Source organism: Platalea leucorodia, assembly GCF_965183815.1.
Source record: "Platalea leucorodia genome assembly, chromosome: 1".
Lineage (NCBI taxonomy): Eukaryota > Metazoa > Chordata > Aves > Pelecaniformes > Threskiornithidae > Platalea > Platalea leucorodia.
The window spans coordinates 129,816,934-129,841,307 of record NC_138823.1 but is presented as its reverse complement, the minus strand read 5'-3'; the positions used below and the strand labels follow the sequence as shown (position 1 = coordinate 129,841,307).

The window sequence follows — 24,374 nt, the reverse complement described above, 5'->3', positions numbered from 1 at the left end:
CACAGGCCTCCACTGCAGATAGGAGATATGGAGGAATAAAGTCTTTTCAGGAAAAGAACTGCAAATGATTCTTTACCTTGTTTTTAATAAAAAAAATACTATATTATATTCATAATACAGTTTGTGTTGATGCTACTGGAGGCAGTGTGGGCTTGCAGAAATACCAGGTTATACTGATTCGAATAAGTAGATTAGCTACAGAGTAAATCTACATGCAGTCAAAATAATCATCCTAAAACCCCAGTATCAATAACTTAAATCTTCTTTTCATTTAATAATACAATGCAAATGAAAAAGACCTGCATGTAATTATATCAGTACAAATCCAATTTACATTAAGAACAGAACCAAATCTTTAACTAAGATATTCCTATTTTTATTTACTATTATTCTTATTCTGAACATTCTCATATTACTAGCTATACTTGCTCTTTATTAGCTACTACATGACTAGCAATTACTACATACATAGTTATTTATCTATTTTAATTACTGCCTCTAAATCACTCTTTGAGTATCATCTCCTAAAATGCTGCAGATTAGTGCTATTCCACTGCTTTATGCCACTTGACAATATGACCTTAGAAATGTCATCATGACATTTTGGGGCTCAGAGTGACCTCCCACAAACGAGACAGCTTTTAGCAGGAGTTATTCTGTTTTATTTCCAACCTGGACAACTTCCCTTTTGGGACCTACTAGTTTTTGTCAGAAGAGTAAGTACTGATGTACCGTGTTTAAGGCTTGCACTGTCTTGTAGCTCAGTGGGTGACTCTGAGCCGTTACTGTTTTGAACACTTGAATTTATGTAAGTAATATTTTTTTTACTGTAGGGCATTTGCAATTTAGATTGAAGAAAAAGACCTCTTTTGTTTATGTGTTTTGTATTTATTTGAATTACTAAGCGGTAGCTGGTGTTAAAATCCTTTGTATATTATTAGAAGGGTGTTAAAATCCTTGGTATATTATTAGAAGGGTACTTCTTTTCCTGGTTAGTGACTACCCCCTGCGTATCTCCAATTTCATCCTGCATTTCTGTCTTCTTTTAAAGTTAATTACATTAAATGGAGGTACTTAGCGACTAAGATAACGCATTCTGTTTCATCACATGTAGGGCCACATATTTTTGACAATATATCATGGCTCATATGTCACCAAGCATAGGATTGTAGTCAGCACATTGCATTGGTGCCAAAACTTTGTAAGTGTAATCATTAACGGGTATTCCTCCTTTGGGGGTATTTGGCCAAGCCTTGTTTAGACTTTGGAAGAGTAAAAAGTTTGGTTTTGCTTTGGGCTTTTTGTAGTACACCTTTTATGATAGCTCCCATACTCTGCTTCCCCTGTCCACAGAGACGTAATTCAGCTAATTTCCCACTCTGTTTTAACAGTCTGGCCAGAGCCACACGCTCTTACTGAGGGAATTTGTCAAATTCAAACCAGCTGGGACAGCTCTTCAAACCAAAGGGCCCAGCTCTCCAGCCCTGCGCCCAGAGCTCCCTACCACCCATCCTGGGTACCAGGGGAAGCAGCACAAACCTGTTAAACTTCAACATTAGCTAATTTTTATTTAACTATTGTCTGCACCCTGCTCTGACAGCTGCTATGTGTCAAGTATTAGACGGGTGTCTGAGACAGCACCTTCGTTCATACCTTTCTTCCTGGCCTGCCAATCTCCCCCTGCCAGAGAAAGGAATATATTAGTCTCATAGGCACCACATGAAGCACAATGGCTCATTATTTAATGCATTTATAAAAAAAAAAAAAAAAATTGTGAATATCTTTGTGTTCAAGACTTTGCTTCCAGAGGTAAAATGAGAAGAATTGCTTTAGCAGACCTCCTTGGTCCTTCCTGTGTTTTCAGTCCTAAATCTATAGTCACCCCCTTGTATAGCAAAGCATGTAATTACATGCTCAGCTTCAGGTATAAGGCTCCTTAAGCATCATCGTGGAGCAAATGCTTTGCAGAGCTGAAGCCATAACTTAACATATAGACCACTTTTAATATCTGAGTTGACCCACACAATTAACACTGCATGGGAGAGCTCTGCTTCTCACATCCTCCCATGGTGGTCAAAGGCTGTTGGGTCAGTAAGATCACTGACTTGTGCACCTGAGCTGTTTTCTTAACACATACTGTAAACATAGGTAGCTATCATGAGAATCCATAAAAAAAAATTCAGGATTGAAAATGAACACTGAAAGATGAAGATTTAAATCATAGCTTCAAACCAATTCACAGCTTTACATTTCAAATTAAAGCAAATCCCCACATCCAAAAGGCCCACCATTGACTAAACAGACAAGCAAAAAAGTTGACACAAGTGCCCCCCCATCTCTTTCCTTGCCCCCTCAAAAATACATTAAACTCTGTAACACAGACACTTACTTTCTCCCCTTTTGGTCCCATTATACCAGGAATTCCTTGTGGACCCTAGGGAGGAAAGTGAATGCATTAGTCAGAAGGCACAGGCGGTTGTCTTACCTCAACCCATGGCCCTGCAGGTGTCTCCTGGGAACAGTGTGAACCTGCAAGCTTGGGGAGTTGGATGTGGTGTTTGAATGTGGCCTCTAAATGCCAGGTCTGTGCCACTGCTGAACAGCACGCTGGACTGACATGAGAAGTGCAGGGTCATCTTCTAGATGAAGAAAACCAGCAAGAAAAAAGGCCTGGGGCAAAGGAAAGATGAGAAGTTATTGGAGTCCTGAAGAATTAGCGACAACGAGGGCACAGAGACACCGCGTCAGCTGGCAAAGGAGGTCAGCCAAAGGGGTGGTAAGGGAAGTGGCATAAGACATGTGGGATGGGCTTTGCAGTGTGGTATGGACACGGAAGATTGATACCACTTCTGAATCCTGAAGATATTTCTCTCTCTCAGATAAGGCTGATTCTCCTTTCAGGAGACTTCTTAATCCAGGTAGACCTTGAACCCCATCTCAGAAAACAAATCAGAAAACCAGTTTTGTTTTTAGAATGCTTCAGTTCACAGACCACCTTTTATTTTTGAATGACTAAGGAAAAACATCCCATGAACCTTCATCAAAGGAGCATTAGATTCAATGTACAAATCACTCCAGGTTTGGATCCTGGCTGCCTTATACTGTCCAAAACATGATGCAAATTATACATGAGTAGGAGCAAAGTGTACCCTCAAATGCAAATTACTACAATTATTTTAGTCAGTAGAGTAATTTTAGGTTCTCAATAGTGAAAATCAGAATGCACCCTATTAGAGTCAGAGTCAAATTTTATCTTTTTTCTTTCATTTTACTTTAGGTTACACATGGGAAGAATTATACTCTGAGTTATATCATTACAAATCTAATTCTCCTTCTTATGAAAAAGTGTTAAAATTAATCTCTGAGTCAACAGTATGAGCTTTTACAACTCCTTTGAAAGTCATGCAAGCTGCAGCAGAAAAGAACTCAGAAATACTTCTTAGGTATTTTTTTGTAATGATAGCATTTCTTTCCAGGTGACCATTGTCACAAAAGTATTGCCCCAAGGACTGCTGGCTCTAACACTGGCCCATTATAAGACACGGTCCTGCAATTTATAATTAAAAATTCCAAGGCCATGTTATACCCACCCTGCTGTCTGCCATTGTGATAAAATCTGCCAGCCTACTCTATTTAAAAATATTCTTGGAGGGGTCATAGATCATTTGGTTGCAAGATTAATATTATTTATAGCAATGGAGCTTGCAGAACAATAGAATTAATATTACTGTTCTTCCAATTTAAGTCAGAAAGAGTAATAAGAGGATTTTTTAAAAAAAAGACAGTCTAGCGAACACTGAAATAACAACTGCTTCCTTCACATGTACTGCAACTCTGGATCATGGCCAACCACACTGCAGGCCTGTTTCATAATGCAGAGAAGTCTTTTCTCAATACAGGACAGGACAAACATTTCCCATCGCTTCTCTCCACACCTCATAACTCACATGCTAAATGAGTCTGCCTCATCCTGCATCTCAGCAAAGACAAAATGGCAGAACAGAAAAGTCAAGGTTCATAAAACAAGACTTTGTGGCTTTCACATTGCATCTTCTAGGCTATTTACAAATACCTTCTGAAGTATTGACTTCTAAATAATTAGAGCTAAGCTCTTTGCCACATAACTGAACCTTTACTGTGATGCACCGTCCTTACTTTTTAAACAGTGTTTGGGTGCTTGTTAACTTCTCGGGCTGCCAAAGCCTCAGTCACAGCTTTGCTGCAGCGAAGGTCCCGTGCCATGCCTGCTATTAGCTGTACTGTAATAAAACCAGCACCCAGGGGCCTTGAGGAAGATCACTGTCCCAAAGCACCAGGCACAGCTGGTAGTACCTACCCCTGAAAAGTTGTATTTTTCTTTGGAGGGAATAAACCGGAACAGAAAGGCAGATGGGTGATCTTCTCCATGCTACAGAGATGTTTGCAAAAACCTTCCCCCTAGAGGTGGACCATTTCCTCAGAAGATTTCTGCCCTCCCTCAGAAGATTTCTGAATGTAAAAATTGTAGAAAAAGAAACAGGAGCTCAAAGGGACTGACCCAAGGCTACCCAGCAAGTCAGAGGCAGAGATGTTGCAGGTCAAGTTAGGAGCTCCCACATCTCTTGAATCCCATCCCGTTGCCCTTCTGAAGCCCCTCCTCGTCTCTGATCTGTACTGTAGGTGTTCGCCCTCTCAGGGATGTACTCCAGTAACATTCAAGTTCATTGCACCTCTTATGCATCCACTCCACGGACTCTTTCCCTCACATAAAGGACAACAGAGTCCAAAGCAAAGAAAAAACTAGAAGTGCCTCTGAAGGAAGTGATGGCATCTCTGGGATTTTTGATGGGTGCTACCCACTGTAAAACTCCACGAAAATGAAGGGTGAACTTGAAACCTACTGGAGTATGCAAGGCAGGGATGAGAACATTGAGTAAAAAGCCTACATGATTTATGCATAGTCATATCAAAATGAAATTAAGCCAGAGCTTGTATGCTTATGTGGTAAAAAGTATTTGCAGAAGATATTTTACAGCTTTGTAAGGACCTTGGAGGAAGTGAGAGAACGATGTGGTTTAATCACAAATGCATCACTCACCTGGGGGCCAGGAGGCCCTGTGGGGCAATGCAATCCGGGCAGAGAGGAAGCCTGTGTTATCTGGAGCTCTTCACACAACTCTTTCATATCCAAGGCAAGCAGCTTCTACGTAACATAAAACATATGGGTGAACCTGCAGCCATACATAGGCAGGGGGAAAAATGCATAAATAAACAGACACTGAACGCTACAGCCTCAAGAGAGTTTATTCGCTCCATTAGGGAGAAGCCTAGGGTTTGTCACAAGGTTGTCTTCATGGATGCTTGAACATTAGCACTTCAGCATAGTGTCCTGCCCCACGCTTCCTCCTCCTCCTCAGCCAGAGGCACGTCGCAGCCAGGCTGCAATACGCCCCTCTGAGCCAGCGTGGGACCCTGGCCTATTCTTAGACCTGACCCTTCTCTCCCGACCCCACTTTACAAGTAGCAGCTCCTCTCCAAAAATAGTGTCTTTGCTCTAATAATAGAGACTATGCTCAGTGGGGCTATAGGCAGCGTGAACTTCGCCCCAGAAGATACTAACCTGGAGGCATTTGTTCACTGCAGTCCAGAGCTGGTGCCTTTAAAGATCAATGAATGTCTAACCTTTTGACTTTAAAACTAGGTTTGCATGAGTAAACTGCCTTATTTACATCCTGTGACAAAAGCAATCATCTCCCCTGGAAATGCAGACGACCAATGAGCCAGAAACACTGGGTTAACACCACTGACCTTGAGCTTCCAAGTGAAAAGCCATTTTCCAGAAAAGCTCCGACTAGAGACTCCAAAGCACAAACTACTCGTAGTGAATTCACATGACTCCCATCATCCTAGTAACTACTTAGTTTTATTTTGTGTTTTTATGGGGGCGATGGTGTGAAGGGTGATTTTATGCTCAGATTACTCTCTGGGCTGCTTGGAGGAATCTCAGGGGCCCTGGTCCCAACCTCCTCCTCACTGAAGGTGTACATCACATTTCCTAAGGAGATCTTGTCTCTGGGTCTCCTTTCTGTGGCAACCACGGCACAGAGAGGGGAAAAGATGAGGAAAGGGGAGGCAACTAGATTTTGGTTTGGGGGAAATAGCACGTGATCTCTCTGAAGCCAATGGGGGATTTTACACTGTATTTTTTCTTAGGTTAGTTCTTGTCAGAGATCTTTCTAGTCATTATTTACATAACACTAGCAATAATCACAGTATTTGCACATGGTAAATGAATAGTAGAATTAAGAAGTATGAATTACTCAGTAGGTAGAAAAATTCTTTCTGTTGGGATGGAAAATATATTGGAGTTAACAGACCCTGCAATAAGTGCTATATCATTGTGTCCTATGCGTTTCATATGTTAACATATGTGTGTGGATACATATCATATAGAGCAGGTACGTGCCTAGATGGGTGAGTGAAAACTCCATACCAGCAACCCAAACACATCTTTCTTGCTGCAAAGCAAAATGATGGGAATAGATTCCATAGGAGGATTTTGAGACCTTCATTTCACCTACTGGGTAAGGCAAATATGATGCAACCAGGGCACCTATATAATGTACACTCTGAAATCATTGTGTAGGGCAGAAAATTGCCTTTCTGTCCTTACTTGGTTTATTGCATTTCCATTTCCATTAGTCCGGGATTGCCTTACCGTAAGGAAGGTCCCAAAACAGAGTAAGGAGAATATTTTAAGTTACTTGAACTACCTGCTTGAACAAACCCAGCCTCGTTTCATTCCTTGATCTATTTGAGGTTTACTTCAAGCCCCAGTCTGGGATGTTGAATGATTGTCCTAACAGAGCGATATCAACACAGCCAGACAGGTTTGCTGAGTGACACCATGAAGCAGTGCTCGAGAGGATACTTCAGTCTTTGTCAAACACAAAAAGTCATGTAAAATGAAGAGAAAGGCTCCCAGGCCACACTTACAGTGCTCCAGCCATGCCTGAAGTACGGTGGTGGAAACAGGGGCGGTGGAGGAGGGCCGAGGAGGCAGCACGCTCTGCGACTGAGATGTTTCTTCTGTTCCAAACAAGGGAGATCTGTTCAATACAAACACTCATCCGTTGTCTTGAACACCACAAACATTTCTTATAGAATAGGAGGAGTTTCCATTCCACAGGATTTTTCTACATCCTGCGTGCATTGATCGTAACACTGTAATCCAAGCAGGGATTAAAGAAACCCAGTGGTCCCTAAAGTCTGTAAGATCCTTCCTGTGCTGAAGGCTATGCAGAGTTTTAAGCTCTTAACGTGGTTATGACACAGGCTAAGTTTGGAAAATTTCAGATAGGCAACATTCGAAAATAGATTGAAATATTTCTGTCTCTCCCCTCCCTGTTTCAAAAGCCTATTAGAAATAGCATCTTCCAGTTCCCATTACAGCCCATGTGCCACAAGGAAGCTCTCCGTGCTGTTGCCCACCAGCCTTCCCCATGGACCAAACCACTTCAGGCACTTCTGTGATAACAGAGTGGGAAGTTGTTCCACGGCACATTTGCTTATATTTCCCCTGGGCCTGAAATCAGGTTGCCTTATTTCTGATTCGTGCATCATCACTAGGAGTAAATACACTGCAACCCAGATTTAGCTGATAGCTTTGCCACTGACTGACTGGTAAGGCAGGATCTCAGTTGTGTCTGGCAATGTATTTACCCTTTTCTAACAGGAAAACTTCCATCAACAAAACAAGCAGCTGTGACCAAAGAGCCACGAAGAAAGGACATGAAGATGATGCATTTATACTGCGTTTTTTCCTGAATCTGTTTACTCCTTGGATAATACATCTCTAAATCAGGGTGGGGGCCTTCTGTAAAGGTTTGGCCAAGGACAGCAAATATTTATCTATGTTTGTTGGTTTATTCCTCTGGCTAGTGGCAGCTGCAATGGGTATCTGTGAATTGAAGGGCAGCAGGGAGCCAAATACAGTAGGAAGAAAAGCCCATGGTGAAGTATCTGGTATTAACAGAAAATCTCCAAATTAAGTTTCTAGCCAGACAAACGCGACAAAATTGCTAGATTTGTATGCAAAGCAATCGCAGGCTGGATATTAGTCACATCTCAAGGTAAGGCAGATTTTCTAAGGGACAGAGATACTTCTAGTTTTTCAAATGTCTCGGAAAATGTATTATATCAGCTCCACCATCCCATGTTAAGGGGGACAGCATTTCCCTCAGTCCTGATGCACAAAAACCAGCTGCCCAGAGGAGCGTGATTCAGCAGCATTCAGGGGTAGTTTATGTTACCCAGATTTTCTTCTCTATTAAAACACTATTTGTGATGATACCTTTGAGAGATGAGTCAATTAATTAAAATCTGAAGGGATCCATACCGAAGACTCTTTCTCAACTTTTCCTCACAAGTTTGAAACTCAACCAAAAACTTCAATTTAAGGCAGAAGATTTATAATAAAAAATAGAGATATATTGTTTCATTTAAAGCTTTAAATACATACTGAAAATGCCAATGATCTTTAAAAAGTAGCAAAGATTTGAGTTTGCCTGTCTCCAGGTCGCACAAGCAATAAAATACAAAGATATGTAGAGTTAAGTTCTGTATTGGCTTATCCTGAATTCAGTCACTCTTATGCGGCTGTAACGAAGGTCTTCAATTTTTACCACACATACATACTTCCATGGTTATCTTAATTTCAGGATTGTATTTGAACATACTGCATTGGGACTAAATTGCATATTATTAAAGCAATGGACAGCTTGTAATTTAACAGGATATAAAATGTGATTATTATTTTATTTTAGGCCACATTCCAATATCATCACTCTTTCTTAGTACTACCTTATTCCATGATCTAACTAAATTTCAGTAGGATTATTATCATTCAACAAGAATAAGAATATCAAAGCTGGCCTGATGTGGCTTAGTTGCTAAGCGATCACTACCAGGCACTGTAGAAAAAGGTTTGCATCACTGCAGTTGTACTGCTGCTTAAAAAAACCCCAAAAAATAAGAGAAGAGATTAGAGTGTTGTTCTTGAAATATTTTGCAAATATAAAATTAAATATAGATGTACATCTATAGCTTTAATAGGATACTTATCATGTTCTCATGAGTAAAGGCAAGTCCTGGTTTGTAAAATATTGGGATTTTCCCTTTTTGGCAATGAAGTCTGAAATTCTGTGGAACAGCTCTTATTATGAAAAACACTATGGCTAACTGAGTTGATTGATAGCAAAATAGCCATTGATTTCAGTCTTTATAGTCTTATTCTAATACTACTGTACCACAAGTTAGGTTGAAACACGATTTAGGTTTGCTGATATAAACAGTGATGGCATGTGCTGATCTCAATGGGAAAACAAGAAAAAGAAGGTATCTAATTACTATTACTATTATATAGAATAGATATCAATTATATAGTGATGTAGGTAGTTAATGTTTCAGAGGCTCCATCAGCAATCATGGCTATGTTCTGGAAGGTGTACTTGTAAAGCAAATACTTAAGAAAAAGCTGGTCCTGGACCCAAAGATCTCCCACACGCAGGTATGGCAGGTGGATATGAAGAAGAGAGAGCAAAAAAATGAGTGAGTCACTGAGTGACTACAGGTATGACTGCTATAATTTGATCTTCCAATAACGCTGCATTTCATTGGTATGGATTTTGTAACTGCGACAGATCCAAGATTTACAACCATTACAGTATTGGCTTGTTTTGCATATCACAAAAAGGTTACCTTGACAGGCTTACAGGCTCTCTGCAAATGCAATGTATATTTTTATGCTCCGGGTTAACTTTGTTTGCTAAACACAGCTTCAGAATACTCCAGTCCCCATCAGTGGAAAAAATCTCAGCCCGAGAATAGGACTGTCATAGTTTTCTGTGAAATGTGAAGACCCTGCCTACACAGAGCGCGCGTTTACATATCTCGTACGGAAACTGCTCTTTCAACAGATGCAATATCAAAGAACTTATTCAATAAGAGAAGGAAGACAAAATGAAAAACTCCTTATAGGACTTGTCTAAGTGGCAAACATTTTCAGAGAACATAAAAATTATAATAGTCACCTTTAAAATAGAAAGTCTTTATCAGTTTCAAACTCAAATTATTTTTACGGTCCAGACTATATGTTAATCTAATTAAAGAAAGTGACTGTATAAATCTATGGGTATACTGGCAATGGTTGCTTCAGAAAATAACATATTTTAAATAAGCTGTTGCAATGTTTCATTTTGTTCCTGCAGACTGCTTGCTTCTGACCGTAGCTGGAAGTTGGGAATTCTGATCTGAGATGATGCAATGCAGAGGCGGAGAGAAGCCTTCACCCAGGCTGAGTCCCCCAGAGTGGGGCTCATAGCTCTCTTAGCTCTCCTAGAGCTGCTCCTAGAGCCGACCTTCAACCCTACGAACCCCCCAGCTGCAAAAGAGGTATCAGAGAAGTTCTGTCCTCGTTTCAGTTTAAATTTACAGGATTTCATTGAAAAAAATCATAAGTAAACCATGAAAGTGACTTTTATCCTAAATCACAAAGCTGTAGGCCAACTGCGAGGAGGAAAGGACAAGAACGGAAAAAGATACTTAACGTGTTTCCCTTCCTATTTGCGACCACATTCATCCAGCAAGCCCTGACGGGAAGCCGAGCTGCTATCCAAAGGCTTGTCACCCCAACAGCAGCGCTGGTGGCCTGCCCAGCTTGTGACGGGCAGGACTCCGCTAGACGGAGACCTCTGATGGCTGACACCCCATCACAGGTGCTTCTCTCACTTGGATGGCACTCAGAATTAATAATAAACAAGCTGGGCAGACTAGTCAGTTAATGAATGTGGGCTTGTCCAGCTGAAACTGAGACTTTTCATCTGCTTTGTTGTTCATTCGGGCTCCTCTCACTGTCCTTGCAAGGCGAGCAGTGTGCCACAGGCCACAGCCACACGATACCGTTCTGTGCATCTATTGCAAAGTGGCTAAGGCACTTCTTCCTTTTATGTTAGGAAAGTTTAAGAGCTTGTCAAAGGTGCCTTTTGAGAGCCATACAGCTCAAAATCCTTTATTTACAGAGGCGATGCAGGTATTAAGCTCTCCTTTAAAACCCCAAAGACATGTGTCAGCCTCAACAATACATACTTCTTTAAAATGTGTTTTACAAAGCTTTGTGACCCAAAATGTGCTTTAAGGAGATATAAGCAGAGCTGGGAATACAGCTCATGTCTGGAGCTGCATCAGACAGTCAGGTTGGTGAATGGTCTGCATCTCTTGGTACCCTTTTGAACTTAGAGCTTATAGTTGATGGCCTAAATATATCTTTTCCTATAAACCAGCTAATATAAATATGCCAAAGAAATATATCAAGCCTACACCATTACTTAGGTAATGGTGTCTGTGTGGAGGAGGCGGTGACCCATGAAGCTCCCCTGGGAGCTACAGGATGAGACACGGGGCTTCTGGTTTCCTCTTGCATGAAATGGGGCTTCAAAGTCTTTAAAGAACAGAGCAAAGCTGATCAGAAATTACTTCCCCATCCTTCTGGCAGAAAACGAAAAAATCCAGCTGAAACGTTGCAAGTTTCTTTTCAGCCAAGAATAACTCATAAAAATTTGAGAAGACTTTGTTTTTAATCCCCAAAGCGGCTATGGGCTGTGCCAGCAGTAATGTGTACTTTACTAGCTGGCGCACACTCAGAAGCTGTCATGATAAATAAATAAATAAATAAAAGTATTTAAAATCAGTCAACGTGCAAAAAGCTTGACAATAGCACGAACCCTGGCATGCTGCCTGGACGGCGGACCTCGGTATTCACCCGGCTGGAGGAGCAAGGACGCTCTGTCTACGCCCCCACCTGATATTCAGCCCGCGGCTCCCAGCGCCTCCTGATACCTCCTGCGCGCTGACAGGCAGCGAGGCCCCAGGTTGGCCCCTCGCAGCCCCAGGTTAGCCCTTCGCAGCCCCAAGTTAGCCCTTCGCAGCCCCAGGTTAGCCCTTCGCAGCCCGGCTGGCGAGTGCTAGGCAGCTGCATCTTTGCAGCTCAGCCTTAGAAAATACTGCAAAAATGGCAAGACGCAGGAAAGCAAAGGGGCATGGGAGACTTCTAAGTGAGGGAAAGGCCTTTTGCTGCCTATATGCAAATACTTCAGACATTTAATCTGTGTTATGTGTATATATGAGGGCAATGCATATGCCAGAAGATCATATACTGTTCTCGCAGATTGCTTGCAGAAGGAAAATTCTGAGATCAGTACGGAAAGAGAGAGGAGCATTTGCTTGGGTTGGCTCTGCGCTCCAGTTTCACAACGACATGAAAAATCCTAATAAAATCTGATGGATGGAACACTTCAGTGCATTATAATACAGGTTTATAAAATAAACCCATGGCTTATAAATCTCAATAACCACAACAGGGCTATTTTGTGCAATTTTCCTTCTATTGCCTTCCATTTGCAGAGGTCCAGAGCTCTAGACACTGCTAAATGATGTTGACAACTCTATTCCCCTTCAGTGCATAAGAAAGTGAGGCACAGAGAAGTTAAGCAACTCCCCCAAAGCCATAGATGCCTCAGTTACAATACCAGAAAATTCCAGTCTGGTAAATCACAATATCTCGTCTCAGTCATTTTATGAATGGATTGTAAAACTCAACTGCTTGAGTATGTTGAGCTCAACACTCTGAGTATTAAAGCCTAAGAACCTGCTACAATCTATAGAAGAGCCTGAAACCCTAAAGATTAATGCAAGATGGCTGCAGCGTCAGCCCCGAAAGACTTCTGTGTGTCATTCAGTGCCACGCAGTCCTCTCCCACTTCATCTGTGAGATCAGTAGCCACGAAGCCGAGAGACACCAGTGCCACCCTTCTGCAACTGCAAGGTCATAATCTGTCAGTGCTGACATAGATCAAACATGCACTTGACTTTGATGTTGCTCCACCGTATGCTCAGACAGTCCCAGAGGATCCCTATGAGACTGTGGGTGTTGCTGTGTGCTCAGAATGACTTCAGAGAAACGCCTTCAAATTCCTTTTTGAAACTTTGCTAACATGGACTAAGTTAATTCCTCATGACACCCTTGCTGCAACAGATTCACAGCCCAGCTGACTTTATTCTCCTGCCTTTCACAAAAAATAACTCTATCTTGACTTGGTATAGTAAAAAGTCATTAACCTTGTAGTTTCAAGAAGCTAAAAAAAATATCTATCAACACTTTGCCCTGGGTAGAAGAAAACTGAAATTGTAGCACTGCCTTCTTTAGACAAAGCATCTCCCTTTACTTGTGTGCCTGCCTCGGGCACGTGCATTTATGCATACACACTTGCTAGTTCCTGAGAAAAATGGTTAACAGCTTCTTTTATCTTCCCCCCTCACTGTCTCAGTCCTCTTCTGCATTCTCCCTATAGCCATCTTCTCATCCCAAATGCCCTTTTACCATTACAGTTGTGTTACTACGGAAAGCATCCCCCCAATTTCCTTTTCATTACAGTGATGATTCCTTGGAGAGACGGGAAGAAACAGAACATCTAGGCTGGGGTCTGTTAATTCCTGTGGGATTTTTCTCTCTTGCCTATTTCTGATCTTCCTCAAACAATTCCCCCTAGAACTGAAGGGCTTTCCCAGTTCTCTTCTACCTACTAAGCTGCAGCATGAAACAGGTCTTCCGGACGCGTCCTGGGTGAATCCTATATTGCGTTACAGCTGAACATGCCCCCTGATTTTGCAATCACACGCTATCCTAGCACCAAGAGTTAAAGACTGCAGGGATACGTGGCCTATCCTGACAACAAACTTCCTCCTGTATAAACACAAATGGTATTTTTTTATAGTTTTAACTTTTGCTGCAATCATGCTGCTGGTGCTCCTGTGCCAATACAGGCCACCCATGGGAAGCCTCTGTGTCTGATACGAAACAGACTGTAAAAACCAAGGAAGCTAAAATGCGAAGTCACAGACTGCGCCCTTCCTGCGCAGGGGTTTGGTAATATTGACAAACCCACAAATGAACTGTCTGTACTAGGAGCAGAGGCCTACAAGCACTATCTGTCTATAAGTACACAGGGAATAAGCTGATTTTACAGCACTTTGGATTGCTTGTCGGTGGAGCTCCCATCCTTCCACTGCAAACATCTGATTTTGAAACAGCTTGCTTTGCTGTGCTGGAATTTAAGCCTCCACCTTCCAGCCTGGTCACAACAAAAATCTAGTATTCACCAGCATGTCCAATACCTATGGACTACAGATAGTGCTATGCTCATTCTCAGCAATGATACAGCATGGACAAGCTTCCTTCAACCAGTTGGGATCTCCATGCCAGCTGCAGCCTCGCTTTCAGCTGAGGTGCTCTTTTGGACTGGTTGCTGCCTGTCAGAAACATTCACAGGTTATAGAAAAGCCTTCAGATTGGTTACTGCTTCCTTCACTGGAAAGCCAAGCCGCAGCTCCTGTACTGACCTCTGTCCCTGGCAGCTGGAGAACTTATTCACCACAAAACAACTACCTGGAAAATACTGGCTTTGCTTGGGTTTTGTCTCCAGAGGAGCTTCCACATCTCACGTTGGGCAGCCACCTTACTTGTAACACAAATGCTGCCCCAGAAAAAAAAAATATGAACTGGCCACTGGTGTAGTCCCAGCTTCCTGCACTTCAGGAGTCCAGGTATCAAACCTGGCTTCTGTATTTCAGGATGTCTCTGCCCCCATCAGCTCACCACATGGAGCCAGCCAAGTCAAACCTTATATTAAACCAGGGGGACCAAGGGAACACAGGGGGACCACACGGTCCTTTGATACGCATTTTTCTTGAGCGAGTGAACATTCATGATACTCACCTTAAGCAGCATTTCACTGACTGCTTTCCCTCCATTTGCATTATAGCCTGAACCTTTTTTGACAAGCTGAGTGCCTTATCATCCAGTAATGCCGCAAGCAGGTTGGAAGCCCCTGTCCCCTCCTGCATGCAAGACCCAGAGCTGTACTTAAGGAGCCTTGTCACAACCAGCTTCCATCTTCCTCACTAGTGGCTGTGTCCTCTTCTGATTTTTATTTACTGCTGCAAGGCAAGTGCCACAATCTCCTGAACTGCCTCTGATGTCCTTTCCTTGCCCCTCGACCACAGGATCAAGTGGGCTTCTACTCATTGTCTACTGCTAGTTTCACAGGACCTCCTGGGGGGTCCTTTGCTATTGCAGCTTGCATCGGTCTTCCCCTTGCCTTTCCCGACCCGAAGCTGGGGGCAGGCACGAAGCTGTGGCCAGGCCGTGCACCAGCGTGGCTGCTCTGCGCTCCCCTGACTCAGCACAGGCAGTGGCACCGTACACCAGAGGGGGGGTCTACGAATCCCAAGGTAATTTCATCCCTGAGTATTATCTGCATTGACCTGAGCAGGAAACCCACAGTTCATACCTACCAGGGGAGAAACTACAGATAAAGTGGAATCAGGTGCTTCTTTAATGTAACTATGTTTATTTTAAAGACCCATTTACTTAAAGCAACAGTAACTACACCACACCAGACTGTTATTTTGCTACCAGTCCAAGCCTTTCCCCCGAGGCTGTTCAGGAGCTGCCTTATTTATCAGCTTAGAAGGGTAACCACTACACAACCCTTCTTTTGGTTTATCTTTCTAGCCACTCATTTGGGTTACCAAGTGCAAATGGCCAATCCCAAGGTTATTTTTTTCTCTCAAGCTGAAGAGATATTCTACTGAAAGAATCTGTTGCCTCTCTTTCAGGCTTCTGTGAGCCACAAACAAGAAAGCTTTTAAATGCCCAGCCGAGTCAAGCCCCAAGAACTTTGACAAGCCAGATCCACAACCAGGTGACTGCCTTCTCTTATGGCCACCTTGCTTTCCTTCTCCTAATGAAGCTGTAGCCTTTGCCAGTGGCTCATTTCCATCAGGAATTTTAACCTTCCTTCCATCAGGAATTTTTTAATTTTTAAAATTCACGCCTAGTTTTCATCACGTGAGTGCAACCTCCTCAAGTGCACAGTGCAGGAACCTCAGTAGAGCAGAGCCATGAAAAATGGTTATAAAGGACACCATAAACACAGTGGCATAAGGGTGGGATAGGACAGGTTATCCTGAAAAGAAACCCGCTGTTTCCAGGAGGGTTGATCTACCCACCCCTGGGGGTTTTCACTGCCACGTGGAACCACAGCCACATGCTTAGGCGTGTTGTAATATTATTCCCTGAAGCATTTCCTCCAGAAATGATGCTTCAGCACCAGGAGACTCAACTCTTTGGAGCTGACGTGACATTGAAAATACTTCCAGAAACAAGGATGTGCTGTTGCTTGAGGCTGATGGGACTATAAGGTGGCGTTGGCAGCAAAGCAGACAAAGATCCAGATAATTCTTCTTTCCCCAGTTGTTCTACGAACACTTTTCCCCCTAACAGTTGTTTATCTCTGCTTTCTAGTTACTGCTTTGTGACATCTAAGCCTTTTTATTTGTGACCTGTTGCTACACAAAGATGTGTGAGGACAGACATAAAAGTACTTTTAGTCCAGAAGTTTTCAGACATACCTGGAAAATACCCAAATGTATTTTCCCAACTGTAGGAAAGACAAGTTGTCGCTTAAGAACATCCTCACTGTTAAATGTGATTAGTTTTAGATTTTGCAAGTACAGTGCTGAAATCCATTCTTTAAACATGAAATTACATCTTGGTGCCAGATACAAATAATTGACTTAGCTGACAGTCACAGAACATTTGAGAAACCATTAAAATAATTGAGAATTTAAATGGAATTAATTCACCTGTACCCACCATGAGATTTCTACCAGAAAATAGAGATGGTTTTGTTTTTTTTCTTAGGAGATTTTTCTTAAAATGCAGAAGCAATCAAAGCACTAAAGGAGTTTTTTGTTATGTAGTTTTCCATACCAAATAGCCCTGATTAACAAGTAATAATAGCACACAGGTATGTAAGAGCTCCCCAAAGTATGGCTTTTAATCCAGCCCTGCGGTTGTGGGATTATGACTGAATCATCCACCAGATGTAATTTTTTCCATATATTATCAAATAAACATTTACAATACGTTTGTGATAAAAGCCTTGCTAAGAGCTTGCTGGATATAAAGGTAATTTTCAGTAGCTTAGTCAGAAGAGCACGGTGCAGGGCTTTACTGCGGAGCGGTGTATTGGGTGGTGATTTGCCTGAGCTGCTACACTGGGAACCACATTTTCTGATCGGGTTCATACCTTCTCCGAGCCTGAAACCAGAAGCTGTCGGCCTGCGGAGATGGGGGAGGAAGGGATCGCGGTTGGCTGCCCTTGCTGCCCGGCGAGCCCCAGGGTCCCTCGTGGGCAAGCCCTGGGGGCTGCACCATGGAAAATGTTGTACTGCAACGAGCGGAGCCTGGCCCTAAGAGCAACCAGGAGGCATCTGCTGCTATCAACAGCCAGTTTCAAGGCCTGTAGGCATCAGTTACTGTTTCATGACACGATATTCGGGTAGAAGATTAGCCTGCCATCCCCAAGCGCTCTTTCTACTTTGACACAATACCATCCTTAACATTAAACCTGTATGTGTGGCACTACTGCTGTAAAATATTTTTATTGCTGTGCAATTATTGTTATTCTATCTCAGCTTTCTCACTGGTGTGGAATTAGGGATTCAAATGGTGTTCATAGCTCCTTGTTAACATAGCTGAATTGCTGACAAAATACTAAAGTACCCTTCTGCCCCAAAGCACCCGTGTGGACAATAATAAGCTATGTGTTTTCCTTCATATTTGCCTCTTCTACTACTTTTTCAGCAGAAATGGGAACTTCTACCTCAGAAGAGAAAGGACTTGTTTGTTGAACTGTTATTTTTTAAGAGAACAGTTTAAATGACTTCTCTAGACACACAAATGTGTGCCATAGGAGAAAGGCCAGGCCACGCAGGCAATGGAAACGTGAAATTCTTGTTTGTCTGGGCAGCCTCTACAAGTGGCAAATAAAGATAAAGCTCTTCAAAACAATTTTTGAGGTCTAATAACTTACATGTTATTGCAAAGCAATTTGGAATATACCAGAGAAAACAAATCTTGATGATTCCTGTACCTCAGCATTAACTAATTCAACATCATGGAAAAAGCATACCCAATTGAACAGAAATGATAACAAATGTAAATGCTTTTTAGCATCCCATAGAGTTTAGCAGAAAAAATTATTAGTTCCTAAATGTTAAAAGGAATGGATTAAATTCTTCAAAGGATGTACTTCTTCGAACATTAGACTTCTCTAGATGTTATCTTAAAAGCTATCTGAAATGACTACAGAACTCTAATGACTGTGTTATTAAATGCTATAGGGCTTTTCCCCAAAGGATATCTGCATTACTCTTGTGATCCTCAGCATCTTATTATTTGAATAAGAATACCTTTAAATGAATGGACTGTTCAAACCATTGGGAGTGAAATACAGTGTACTAGCTCTGCACATTTTAAAAGATTTTTAAAAAGAACTTTAAAAGAAGTCATGCATACTGTTACTGTTATTATTTAGTGCAGAAATCTATCATCTCATAGAAGCTACCCTCCTGATCACCCTTCTGTCTTAAATGTCTTGAATGTAAACCATCTGGCGCTGTGGTCACAGCAGAGACATTAGAGAGAGAAGGAGAAAGGCTGTGTGTCTTTAGATGCACGTCTAAGGTTGGTTTTATGTACAGTCTTAAAATATGCACCCTTTTGGTCACTGTCTTCATCTGAAAGACACAGGAAGGATCTGTAGGTATAGCTGACCTTGACCTATAAATCTCAGTTGAACCATCTCAGATTTGACACTGAAGGAATCTAGGATGTTAGTTAGAAGCATCTCTCTTGCCAGATACAGAGTAAGAGACAGAAGGTGGGAGAGCAATTTGCCATAGTTTGGTGGAAGCTCCTCAAAGGAGAGATGGAGTCAGAGCTCTCGCCAACTTTCCCCTTCCTTTGCACAGAACGTGGCTAAAGGAAAGTCTTGCTGAGGAAACTGTAAAATCTATTAAGTGGGATTTCCAGTGCCCTGGCTCAGCTGACAACTAATTTGTTTTGCCTTTGCCTAGCAGGGATTTTCCATGCAGTGGACTCTTGTTTGCTATGTAAGTCATCCGAGTATTTGTTAGTGTCATAGCCAGAGCCAGATGATGTTTATTCTGCTAACATCCAGTCGGACTCCGGCAGCGCTCATTGAGGTCAGGGCTTTATTTATAGAAGCAGATATACATTGAGATTCATTTTCTTTCTCTTGCTGTAATCTACCTAGGCTCATCCAAAATAGAAAAAAACACGCAGACATGAAAGTAATATAGTAATTGGGCCAGATCCATGAATTATCACAGCACCATAGAAGCCAATGGAAAAAAAGCATTTCAGAGCAGCTGAGGATCTTGTCTATTATTTCTCCCAGGGAAGGGAAGGGAGGGGTTTAAAACCAGAAATAATAAAGCAAAAAGCAAAAACAACCAAGCAACAAAAATGTCCCGGCATGTGGCAGAACAGGTCTGCAATGCAAATTCCTCCACCAAGATCTGCAATTGAAGGTTTTTGGTTTTGTTTTTTTTTTTTTGATCCTGTGTTCCCAATTACCGGAAAGTACAAGAATCAGAGGGCAGAGGAGAGCTCCAAGCAAGGAAAAGTAGCAAGACTTAAAGCAATTTACCTGCTGAAAGTGAGAAGACATTGTCAACGTACGCAGTCTGAGATAAAGCAAAGCAGAAGAAAAGCTGCAGGTAAGATCCCCAGAGAAGCGAGCTGAGAACCAACATGCTGGCTGCGCCCTGGCAGAGTCCGGCTCGGAGGCGCAGGGCTGCTTTGGGGCTCGCTCGCTCTCCCCCCTCGCTCCCTCTCTGCCTTGCCTGCTCTCTGCCTCTTCCCTCGCCGTGGGATGCGTGTGTGTGTCTGTGGTACGTCTCCCCCCCCCCCCCCCCCCCCCGTGCCTTTAGGAAGAAAGAATGCCAACCATTTCCCATTAAATCTTCTCCTTACACTAGACATGGTTATATTTAACTCCTGCACTGGATCAGTTGCCCCTATTGTAGACATTAGCTGCTAAAACTGGGGCATGGGGGATTCTGGTTTTGCTAACAGAGGCAAAAAGGCACTTTGCATAATAATAATGATGAGCAGGAAAGGGAGAAATTATAAACTGGACTATAAGCAGCATTCCTGGGTGCAGGCAACCAGACACCGACGTCGAGATGGATAAAATCCCTGATTGATCATCTTCTACAGGTCACTAATTGCCTTAATGAGAGAGATGAGCAGTGACCTAACATCTGCTTATCACTGGTAGTTAACAAGTGTTGCATTCATTTACAGAGTGCCGCTCCGGCTGAGGGATGCCACAAAGGCTTCACAAACCACAGAACCGGTTGTTATTTAGGATTTAAGTGAAAATGACAGTATCACTGATAGTGCCAGACATTGTAGGACCGCAACGAGTTTACTGACAGGGTCCAACAGGTGGAAGAAACAATACGTGTGCCATGATGGGGTGAGTGAAACACTATCAGCTCCGGGGGTGGTGACGCTCAACACACTACACTTTCTGTGGGAAGAAAACAAACCTCTGGTTCTCTGAAAAACAGCGTGCGCCCTTGCTACCTGTACAAAATCTCGGTGTTTCTATGCCTTATTCCAACTGGCAGGGCTTTGCAAATAAATTCTGTCCTCAAAATAACTAGCACATGGATCCTCCTTTCTGCCTGGGATCCGACAGGGGTTTCCATGAAAAGCAGAGGTAGTCCTTCAGCATGAAAACCATCATTACTTCCTCTCTTCCAGATAGAGGTGATTTTCTTTGCCCACTCTTTATTGTTACTCCCAAGACAAACATGGAAATCTTTCGGATTAATTACAGAATTGATTTTTTTTTTTCATTTGAGAAAAGGACTCATTGACAGAGATGATGACAAGGCCCCCTGGGGTGTTAACTCCTGCTGAGTACACCTCTAAAGGGCAAAGTGATGTATTTCCACAACCCTAGTTAAACAGCCTTGGCTGTTACTTTCAAGACATTGCAAACGTATTTACAAAATCTTTCTAAATGTAATGGTTTGACAGGAACAATCACATCTGCCTTATATATCTCTATCCTTAGAGGACATGCTTTGTATAACCAGAGTGCTCTTTCCAGTACTGCAACGCATTGGATAACTGAATTTATTTTTTAATTTAATCATCTACCTTATTCCACTGTCTGTTACTTTTTAGTATTTGTAAGGTAAGCAGTGGACAACCCCCACACTAGAAACCTGCATGGATGCTGGAAAAAATTGCTCAAAAGTTAAAATGTCAAGGTTTTATCAAAAGATTCACCTCTGGAAATGTTTGATCAACTCAATAGTTAGTTAAAGCAACAACTGAGTAATTTCAAATCCTCCTGAAATCCTTCTGTACTCTTTTAGCAATAGAAAATTTGGTAGAAATTTGTAGTACAAAATATGTTCTGTTTGATAAGGAAATTAATTAATCCAATAATACTGCAAAGAACCAGGATCACGCAGTAGGACCCTTATCTTTCCCCTCCTCCCTCACCCCCTTACCAATTTCAGTTCTTGCTTCTTCAGCCTAGAACAGAAATGCATGTTCAGGTAAAAATGCAACAACATATTGCTTGAAGAATATTGCAAGGAATTCTCTCACAAACCTTATCCACCCTTCTGACCTGCTCTAAAGCAGATAGGAACAAAGAATATACCTTTCCCTCACAAGCGTGAGTGCTATATTGGAGGTAGCCAGAAGTGATACAGAAAGCCAGGGCTGCTTCTGAGTTTAAAAAAAAAAAAAAAAAAAAAAAAAAAAAAATACACACACACACACACATATATATAGTTAGATTAATAGTCAATTCTTAAGTAGAGATTTTTAATCCACTTTTTTTAGTGGAGAACCCTGATTAAAAATGGATGTTTTGTCAACATTCTTCTTTCTTTTGACTCTGATCTCCATCACTCTGAAACCTGAGCCCGTTTGACTTGAACTGGCTCTCAGCCACTGCAAGAGGAAAGCTCTGTAGGCAAATACTCTGCTATGGAAAGCACGCCATCTTCTACAAAGGGCTCAAAAGGAGGTGTTTGGACTTATATTTGAAAAGACCTCTTCATCATGATGCAGCGGTAGTTCATCAACTCGTTAGTTTTTAGTGGGATCACCATTAGGTCAACACAAAGGAGAGCTCTCATTGCAAGGCAGCAAGCCAGGCCACATCAAGGTGCAAGCATTCATTTTTGTTTCCTCTAATTTTAAGGCATTGGCCAGCTAAACCTGCTGGCAAGGTTGCTAACGGTTTCAGTGGGAGAAGAATGAAGTCCATTTGAACTAAAATGGACAACAGCTGTGGGCTTTTTGCTTTTGACTTAGTCAGGTGGCAGTGTACCAGACTGACACTCCATGCTAACGGGCGCTCCACACTAGATGGCAAGGATGTACACCTGGTTACGTGGCTTGTTTCTGACCTCCGTGGCATCGGTGCGCGTGATAGAGATGATCCCGAGGACGGGAAGTGTCACATAGCAGAGTGAGTCTCACACGGTGCAAGTAACTTGACAGACGTGTGCTTTCCAGGCCCCCGAGCTATCTATCATCTGTGAACCTGCTCAGTCAAGGAGTTCATTCCTCCAGCTATTCCCGTGGGCCCATGAAGCCGACGGAAAGCTTCTGCTCCCTTCAGAGTGCTCTGCATCAGGTAGTTAAGGTCAATGCTCTGAGATTAAAGCGAAGTCCATCTCTCTATCATCCAAATAGCAATTAATAACAAAGGAATGTTTTTCTTCCTTCTGTATTCACTGCAGCTGCTGTTGCTGGTGTAGTGAAAACCCACATTAACATGACTTCATGGTGCAACCATTGGGGAAGACCCCATAAAAATTTGTGAATAAAAATATTTTTTAAAAATCTTAAAATTTTGCTATGAAATTACCGATTTGCTAGAAACGGAGGAAGTGTTTCTTCCTGCGTAATTCATACTTGCGTCTTACCTAGAATTGCTACTATGATACCAGGAGTAGTGTCTATCAAATGGAAATCCAATGGCTTCAGCAGTATTTCTATTTCAGATGACATCAGCTTAAGAAAGAAACACAGCAAAATATTTCCACTCTGCAGTATCTGAGTCTTACAAGATACCCCAATGGCCTTACTAAGAATAAAGGGTTTTGAGGACTTGATTTTAAAAAAATTGTTCCACAGTGAGAACCCCAGAACCCCAAACACCACCTGCAGTTTATTGTTCAAAGATAAAGATCCCCACAGTTTTATCACAGGGAATCGACTGCAGTTTTAAAAATCTTATTTTGAGTAGATGCCATAGCAACTAAAAAAGCCAAGCAACACACAATGAAAAAAAAAAAAAAAAAAAAGTCTGCACAGTTTACCTGCTTAAGTAGCTGTTGCTTGACCTTTTCAACCCAGAACTGAAGTCTTAGAAGTGGGTGGAAGAATCTGCTGATGCTCCTACATGTAAACAGAATTTATGAACCTATCTTTTCTATGCAAGAATTATTGAATACTTGTCAAAAAGAAGGCTTCTTCTCAGTCCTACCCACTTTTGGTTGGCAGGTCCTTCATCGACAAGCCAAGGGAAAGTTAATGTAGTTAAAATATCATCAATCTCAAGATCCTATATGAACACAGTTCTAGTTAGAAGGACAAAGATAACTGAGACTTTCTAGTTCAAAAGTCTGAAAGCTCTTCTGCTGAGTGGGGCAAAGGTAAAACAGCAACCCAGTGTTAATGCAGTAATTCAATAACAGCTTATGTCTGCAAAGTAGTACAGAAGAATTGTGTTCATTCAATTAGTGCGGGAGATGGCAAAGATTCTTTATAATTATGTTTTCCTTGTTAGATAGTTATTTAGCAATAATTGTTTTTCACAATACAAATAATACCTGTTCAAGTTTGCACATCTGCATCAGTTACACCTAACATTTAGATTCAATACTTTGACAACATAGCTAATGTTACTTTGGAAGATGGCATTATCTACAAGTACAAAGACAGCTGCTGAAGTAAAGAAGATAGTAAGTACAGAAAAACAATAAATGGCTTCACCATTTCCTTGCTGGTGTATTTAGATCTAATTCAGAAGCCCATATAGGAACAGACCCACTAACTGTGCGATGAGGTAAATTCAACTACATGATGAAGTAAATTCAACCACATGAGAAAGTTCTGACTTAACAGCTCCGCTCCTGCCAGTCACCCGGCAGGGTATCAGGTCACAGGGCAGTTGGCCAGCTAAAGGCAAGCCAGGGCTGGTAAGTTTTCAGATTACCCACTGGATGAACAGGGTGAAGGCAGGACATTGATGGCAGGACTTTGATGTCTAGCAACTTCCAAAAGCAACCCTTTTTGCAAATTAGATACTTAATGGATGTTGTACATTGCACAACAAGTAGCAGCCTTCTGACGTCCTTTTTTC

At 42.0% G+C, this 24,374-nt stretch overlaps 1 protein-coding gene across 1 annotated transcript in view; it reads right to left on the bottom strand.

Moving 5' to 3' along the window:
• COLQ (collagen like tail subunit of asymmetric acetylcholinesterase) overlaps positions 1-19,719 on the bottom strand; it is a gene marked incomplete at both ends in the record, with an annotated part of 40,628 nt that extends 20,909 nt beyond the window's left edge. Inside the window, 5 exons of the mRNA XM_082330441.1 lie at positions 1,654-1,680; positions 2,390-2,434; positions 5,078-5,182; positions 6,976-7,088; positions 19,614-19,719. Coding sequence (XP_082186567.1) covers positions 1,654-1,680; positions 2,390-2,434; positions 5,078-5,182; positions 6,976-7,088; positions 19,614-19,719 — 396 coding nt within the window. The remainder of the gene's footprint in view (positions 1-1,653; positions 1,681-2,389; positions 2,435-5,077; positions 5,183-6,975; positions 7,089-19,613) is intronic.
• Between the last annotated feature and the right edge of the window lie 4,655 nt (positions 19,720-24,374).